Here is a 7,944-nt window from a genome sequence, read left to right on the forward strand (position 1 = left end):
AGTTTTCTCCCCAATACTAGAGAATTAGAGAGTTTCTTGAGAGTTGTTTTCTCATTTTATCAGAGAGAATTGTTATTATTTTCTCCTTGTTAGATCGAGAGAAATTGTAATTCCTATTTTCTCGTAGTGAAATTATTTTATCTTTTCCCGTGGTTTTTACCCTATATTATTTAGGGTTTTCCACGTAAATTTGTATTCTTTATCTTCATTTTTATTTTCTCAAATTATCAGTTGAGATTTTGTTATATCCAATAGCCGTATTTCGCAACAGAGATTACAATTGGCAAGAGAAACTTAAATACTTTTATAATTTCTAATGCTTGAACTTAAGATCTCTAAGAATAATCGTCCATTTAATCACTGAAATTACTTAATTCTTGTTTAACTATCTTAATTAAACATACTAAACTTATTTACATTCCTCAAAATTAAATCCTATATATGAAAAACCTTTTTTTATATAAACAACCTTAAAATTTGTAATGTTTGTTTTGATTACGATATTAAAAAATAGGATAACATTGAATAAAAAGATGAATAAATTATTTTTTTTACTATTTAAATTGAATTAGATGAAATTAACTGCAGAAAAAATTATCCAGACTCAAACATATTAGGAAAAAAGTTAATACGATAACATTCTCAGGTGAATTTAAAATTTGAAATTGAAATCTAATCAATTGTCAAAATATATCTATTATCACACATGTTTGTTTCAAATGCTTCTAGGTTCTCATTGTGGAGATGAATCTGCGATGATTTCAATATAATAATGTGGGTTTGGAACATTTGAACTCTATGTTAGAATATCAACCATATCATGCGTTATTTGCTCTCTGCTTTTGGGCTAGTGGTTAATATGCTTAGTTTTGGGGGTAAATAGAGATCAAATTGGATAGATCAAAAGAATTAATAGTTTACTATCTCGAATGTTGTTCATATACGTAAAACAGGTAGAGAGGCTCGTAAGAATCTTTCCAACTTTGAATATGATTTGGATGCGCTGCAGAGAATGATTTCTGGTCTGGTGAGAATTATTTTTTTCTCTCTCTAATGATATTGCAGTTAATGTTATTTAGAAGCTTTTGATATATGGCACAACACTTAATGGTTTTTTTTTCTTGTCATATTAAGCTTGTTCTCCAGAAACATAAATCAGCATTGCTGATTCTTTTCATTCTTATCTTGTTCCTGGAGATCATAGAATATAGTACACATGTACCTGATCTATTTTGCTTTCTACCTTTGCTCACAGTGGCCGTGTCTCTTCTTATGTTCTTTCGTTTGCCTCATGTCAAGAGATATTAAACTTACTAATGAAACGTGGTTCTCCATAAATAAAGGAGTGTTACGATCTTTTCCGTTTCTTTCTCTTGTTCCTGGAGGGTTATAGTATCTATATACACATATATTGATCTGTTTTGCTTTTCCACCTTTGCTCACTTGCAGGATGGAAAAATAGGTTCATTGGAATATAAGCAGGTAAATATATATATATATATTACCTTTTCTTCTACTTTGCTATATGTAATTTGAATGCGTGTTTCTGGGCGGGAAATTGCATTATTTGACTGATCCTCGTTGCTCTCTTACCCTGTAATCATTGGAATAAGGAGTGGTTGGGGCAATGATGAAAAGACTATGATATTAGATAGAGTGGATTTTGTTTTTGGCTGTGCAGTTTCTTTATTGTTTTTATTCAACAGAATTTACACACTTCTCTTCTGTGGCAGGATCTTGCCAATGCTGGCTTTTGGTACCTTTGTAACATGGTTGGTGGCAAAAAAGCAAACATGCCTGAAGCCTTGCAGGTTGGCACCAGTCTGAAGATGACCTTTTAGTTTGTTTGCACCTTTTGAGTTTGAAGTATGATTATGTTTTCATTCCATCACATTTTTATATGATCCCCGTTTTTGCACTAAAATATAGCCTAAGGTTGGTCCATCCTGTCAATGTTCTTATGGCAATAATCTGTGATTTGACATTTTCTTGCAGGAGCAACTTAAACTTTCTGGGAAATCTCGTTTTTTACTCACACATTCGGGAACTCCCACTACAAAGGTATCTTTATGTGTTCATAGATAAATGTTCAAATATCTTGTGCTCTTTCAGCTACACATTGACATTCGTATTGTACGTAAACCTGTTGTGGTCGAATAAAGTGTGCATTGACCAGGTATCAATATTAGTTTTGAATATGATAGCTTTATCTGTCATATATCACCCGATCAATGTGTTCATCTCAACTGCCAAAATTTTGATATGCAAACTATTCTCGGTTATGTAGTCACTGCTGGAATATAAACTGATAACTACCATGTCTAAATTTTGGCATGCATATCGTCGTATATAAAAATCTTACCTGGTTTGTTTCGGGGTCTGAAAGACTTTGCAGATATTTTTTCCGAGGGTACGATCAGGCCGAGATGCCATCATGCAAGATGGTATCAATAATGTAGAGGAAGGGCCAAGAAGCCTGCAGAGGTGTGATTCAAAACGTCACCTAAGTTTAACTTTAACATAGTGTACAATATAGAAAACTGTTCAGGATTGCAATTTCAGTATTGGTTTTGGGGCATGCCATTATTGTGGCTTTAATTTTTGCTTTTTTGATTTTATTTCCGGGGTTAATTCCCCAAAAACTGTTATGCTAGAGAGCAAAAAGATAAGTAATATTAAGGTATACATATCAATATAATAACAATTTCAAGTACATAAGATTTAGTTAGCTAAATGACGAATAATTTCTTGTTGTTTAACTGTTTGTATACCTTATTAAGCAGTTGATTCAGTTTATTCTGAATATGTATTATTGATTATTCGATTTTTGGTAAATTTCTTGTGTTCGATACTTACGAGTATAAACTTATGTTCTCCGAATATATAAAAAAAACTTTTACATATATACTTTTATCTTCTCCAAGAATGATTCCAACATGTGATTTAGAAAATAAAATAAGTTAAACTGTTCTTCATGGAACTGGTCTGTAACCAATTGCAAGAGTTCATTATGTCACACTCGGACAAAACAAAAAAACAACTTAAAACCTACTCATTTTCAGAACCATCAGTGGCGGTTAAGTTAAAAGATTTAAGGCATCATTCCACATGGACTGTCCTGTTTTATCATATGATGAAAGCTTACCCTCTTCGGATTCTAAACCAGACGGTACGCTTCTGTTGCCGGAGCACATAATGGGGACATTTTCAAACGTCTACCTCGGCCACTTCCTTTGTGTCGTTCTCTTCATTTCGTCGTGATTTGCATTCAAGTTCTGCTCGACTAATTTGTTAAACATCGAAGACCTAAGGAGGAGACTCAATGCTGTCGATGGAGCTGATGATGAATGGGGACAATGACTAACGACGGCCTTCTTTCGGATATCTACGGGTTCTGCCATCAAGGCATTGGAGTTAAAGGAGGTAAGCAATTTCTTTGCTCGGTTGGGAAAAAGTTCGATGTTGGCAGAGCGGATTAGACGCCGAGGTTGTCTTAACTTGATCTGAAACAAGGGCATCATTGGCTCCTGGTTTTAGCCATCTGATGTACGTACTTAAATCAAAGTTGGTTACTGCATTGATCCCTCTATATTCAATTGCTGCAATATCATAAGCATGTGCGCTCCTGTGTACCTGCAATAAGAGCGTGCATCGGACTCAATCGAGAGTTTTTATTCTGAATCTAGCTCGAACATAGACTCGAGACTGACTCTGGACAAAATTTAGTGTCTGAAGTAAAAAAAAAGAAAAGAAAAAAGAACTCACTGTATGTTCCAAGATAAAGATATTTATTTCCAAAACCCTGCCTATTCTTGCCTCCCATCTCCCATTATGATGATGCCTGCAGTGCATTAGTAAAATATCTCAATTATTTTGATAAAAAAATGGTTAAAATTCTGTCTTATATGTTTACCTCGCTACTCCTCTGTACTGGAAACTCCCCTTGAGAACCCACTGCTTCTCCTATAAAACCCATGATAAATACGGAAGAAAAAAAATCAAACTCTCATTTTTCGTGAAGTATTTATGTCTAATATTCGTGTTTGACACACATTCAAAGATGAGTATTGGAATATCCCGCAAAGCTTAAGAAAAATCGAATATATTTGTACCTAATTCTCATACTCGAGTCTGAATAATAATGTGATATTTCGACATACGAAATTACCTTTTAAAGAGGCTAAGTATTCCTCTTTTGTGACACTTCTCATTATCTCAACCTCGTTCTGATAATCGGATATCTGGAAAATAGATTATATTAGACATTTTCATGGCATCAAAGAAATGAAAAGAACTCTGAGGTCAACAAAGACAGTAATTTTACAGGAAAATTTGGTGGAAGTAGATGTTCCCCAGTACTTGATTGCAGCCAAATCATAGGCTCTAGCTGCTGATCTTCTTCATCATAAGCTCCTAATAAATACCAAGAGTATCAAAAGATGGCCTGTTTTCCATTTAATTTTCTCCAAAAAAACAAAATGGAGCTCCAAAATTAAGGACTCACCGAGATAAACTGTTCCATCCAGCAAAAATTCATCCAAGGTTCAGCCAGATGACATAAAACAATCATGGCATTAGAAAATATGTGTAGTATCTGACGAGAAAGCGGATTTCATAAGACGAAAACTGGAAAATACCTTTTTTCCTTTCTTCCTTGTTGGATTCCACGACGCTTATCCCATAAGTGAGCTTCGAACCTCCGGTCCAGCGATGTCTGTTTGGGCATGTAACAATCAGCTGCACCGTTAGAAATTCAAAGCATTTTAACGAAGGAAGAAAAAGAGAAGTGCATGTTAACAACCTGCTGACACCCCTGAATCTTGAACTTCTCTTCACTGTAGTTGCAGTAGGTTGATCACCTTGTAGCTGTTGATTATTGCAGCCTAGTGCACCATTGGAATGATCTCTTCGGCGTCGCTTGATGCACTTCATGTCGATAGCGTCGCCTTTGACGGTGAATGAACGGGTTCTTCCAGGGCTCGATTCGGATTTTGAGGTGACAAGTTCCATGGATAGAAAATCTCGAAAAATAGAGGAAGCCTACGAGATGATCGATTTTAAGTTTCTGCAGGGTGGTGGACGATGAGAAACTGAAAAGTGGTGTTTTAGATTATATAAAAGCGCGGCAACTTGGTGTTTTTATAAATTAATTCTGTTCCTTTGCTGTTGAGATTGTCTGATATTGTTTCGGACAAAACCTGTCGATGCTCACAATATCAGCCAAGACAAAATGAAGTGTCTATATCTGCCATATTCAGCACAGCAGGAATTACGGTGTTTAATACGGCTATGTCCAACTACAAGATTATAGTTGTATTTAATTCATATTTGTGTCTATTCTGCCGTATTATTACTTTTTCATAATAATATTTTATTATATTTAAATTTATAATAATTTCTGTTGTGATAATGACACGAAATGTAAGATTATAACTAGAAAAAGTAAGAGAAAATAACCTCAGTGACTAAAAATGTCTTATAATATACGATTTTAATCAAATTTTTTTGGATTTGTCAAAATGATCAACTAAATCGCAATGCGATCATAATTCGCACGCGATCTCCGTATCGCAAATCAATTTCCAGATTCGCAACGCGATCATGCATGCGATTTTCCAAATTCGCGTTGCGATTTTCCGACTATCGCAATGCGAATATGTAAATCGCAATGCGATTATGACTATCGCAACGCAATTCTAACTATCGCAACGAGATTCTTACTATCGTAACGCAATTCTGACTATCGCAACGCGATGCTGACTATCGCAATGCGATTTTCAAAGCGCCATTATTATCGTAACGCGTATTTTTTTTTCAAATTCCAAACACAAATATTAATATATCGGAACACTGAACCGTCCACAGTATATCCCGTAATTGCAACTCATAACCTAAAACCCTAAATCACAACTCAGTCCCATCTCCATCTCACTCTCTCTAAGGCGACATCCTCCCCATCTCCGACGAAATCAGTCCCCATCTCCGGCGAAATACGTCTATCACCATCTCTCAGAGCCACCCTCACATCATTCACAGTCAGAAATGGAAAATCAACCAAATCAACCACCGAGGGTTATCTTTAAACCCTGTGAATTAGTATTTCTTGTTTTGTAACCATTTCATTTAGATTGCTTATTAAATTCATTCGATTGCTGCCAATACTGCTAAACTGTTTAGTCTTTAAACCCTGTGAATTTAGTATTTCTTTGTTTTGTCTTTTGAAGTAATGTATCCATTCAAGTTTCAATTTTAGTATTTGAAACCGAGAATAGCAACGCGAAATGAAATCGCAACGACAAATCGCAATGCGATTTGTTTCGCGTTGCGATTTTCAAATTCGCGTTGCGATAGTCATTTTCGTGTTGCGATTTTAAGTTTCAGGAACTATTCTTCTTCTGCAAATTGAAACTTGAATGAATTGCATTACTTCAACAAAAAAACAAAGATAACTAGGGATGGCAACTCAACCCGAATCCGACGGGTTCCGACCCGACCCGACCCGATCTTTTTTTTTAAAATTCGGGTTCGGGTCGGGTCGGGTCGGTTTTTTAAATGTACTGTTCGGTCGGGTTTAGGGTGAAAAAAATCCGACCGACCCGACCCGAAAAATATATATAATTTTATCCTATATATTTAGGGATAATTACAATAATGTCCCTCCATATATAATTTTTTTCAATTAAGTCATTGTTTTCATTGAATAAAATTTTTATTATTATTATTTCGGGTCGGGTTTCTAAGTCATATATTCGGGTCGGGTCGGGTGAAACCTTAATTTCGTCGGGTCGGGTCGGGTCACGGGTGAAAAACCCTTTCTTCTCGGGTCGGGTTAGGTGGCCCAAAAACCCGACCCGACCCGACCCATTGCCATCCCTAAAGATAACTACTAAATTCACAGTGTTGCAAATTTAAGTTTGAAGAATAAACTACTACTCTTTATGTTTATTGTTCTTGGTATATCTTCACAGTGTAGTTTTTGGTTTATCTAACTTGGTATGTTTATTGTTTTTGTAGAACTTTTATTCGGCTCAATTGACCTTAAGAAATAAAGTAAGCCTGGCCAAAACAATTGCGTCGAAGCTTTCACCTGCACAAAGAAAATTTTAGGATACTTGCTTCGGGCCATGGCTGAAAGTACAACATCCGGGTGGAGATGCTATGTTGACCCATCTGTTTCTTCAAACCATGACTAGCGATCTACCAGAGACTATACAACGTCGTGATGAAGAGCTATGGTTTGATTTTCCACCGGCGTATACGTGTTTTGGGCGGGAGAAGTTTTGCTTAATCACCGGTCTACGCTTCGGACACGATGATGTAGGTCGGTACACTAGACATATTACCCACCTATCATGGTTATCCCGGGTTTTTCCTGAGCTGTCAATGGAGAAGTGGAATTTACACGTGGAAGACTTGACGAGATTATTGAATAAGAAAGATGGTTTTACTCGGATAGATGACGTCGATGTTGTCTGAGTATGCCTTCTAATACTTTTGCATGCCGGCTTTTTAGGCAGAGAGGCCAGACAACCTATTCCTAATGATCTAATTAAATTGGTAGAGGGACCTAAATGCATGGAACCTGTTTCCGTGGGGTTCGTATCTAGGAAAGCTACATGGAATAAGATGTCGTCTGCCTTTGATGATCGAAAAAGTTTGCGTGGCGATGGTTCCAAATACACTTTGTCAGGCTTTATTTGGGCCTTTAAGGTAAGAATTTTTATATAATGTTTCCAAAATTATAATTAATTATTTAACAATTTCTAATGTTTGTTATTATATTGTTTGTAGATTTGGATATTTGAGGCATTTCCCGTCATGCAGACATATGCATTAAAAACTTCTAATGATATTCCTAGGGCTATTTCCTGGAAGAGAAAACGGACCTTGCAGCAATGGAAAGATTTACTACCGTATACGACAATAAATAATGTAAGTTAACAC

The 7,944-nt window shown here is 35.9% G+C and overlaps 1 protein-coding gene and 1 pseudogene across 1 annotated transcript; one reads left to right on the top strand and one right to left on the bottom strand.

The window, feature by feature from the left end:
• Positions 1-820: 820 nt before the first annotated feature.
• On the top strand, positions 821-2,454 carry LOC120193424. Its single transcript, XM_039195923.1, has 6 exons — positions 821-875; positions 954-1,027; positions 1,450-1,482; positions 1,734-1,811; positions 1,996-2,061; positions 2,377-2,454. The coding sequence occupies exons 1-6, from the start codon at positions 821-823 to the stop codon at positions 2,452-2,454; spliced, it is 384 nt and encodes a 127-aa protein (XP_039051854.1).
• A 761-nt stretch (positions 2,455-3,215) lies between these two features.
• LOC120193425 lies at positions 3,216-5,017 on the bottom strand (annotated as a pseudogene).
• Positions 5,018-7,944: the final 2,927 nt, after the last annotated feature.

The sequence above is a fragment of the Hibiscus syriacus genome, unplaced genomic scaffold, assembly GCF_006381635.1.
Source record: "Hibiscus syriacus cultivar Baekdansim isolate YM2019G1 unplaced genomic scaffold, ASM638163v2 tig00116995_pilon, whole genome shotgun sequence".
Taxonomy (NCBI): domain Eukaryota; kingdom Viridiplantae; phylum Streptophyta; class Magnoliopsida; order Malvales; family Malvaceae; genus Hibiscus; species Hibiscus syriacus.

Coding starts and splice junctions, on each gene's coding strand:
- LOC120193424 (XM_039195923.1), top strand. CDS start 821: ATGCGTTATTTGCTCTCTGCTTTTGGGCTAGTGGTTAATATGCTTAGT. Junction 876..953: donor TAATATGCTTAGTTTTGGGG/GTAAATAGAGAT, acceptor TACGTAAAACAG/GTAGAGAGGCTCGTAAGAAT. Junction 1,028..1,449: donor AGAGAATGATTTCTGGTCTG/GTGAGAATTATT, acceptor GCTCACTTGCAG/GATGGAAAAATAGGTTCATT.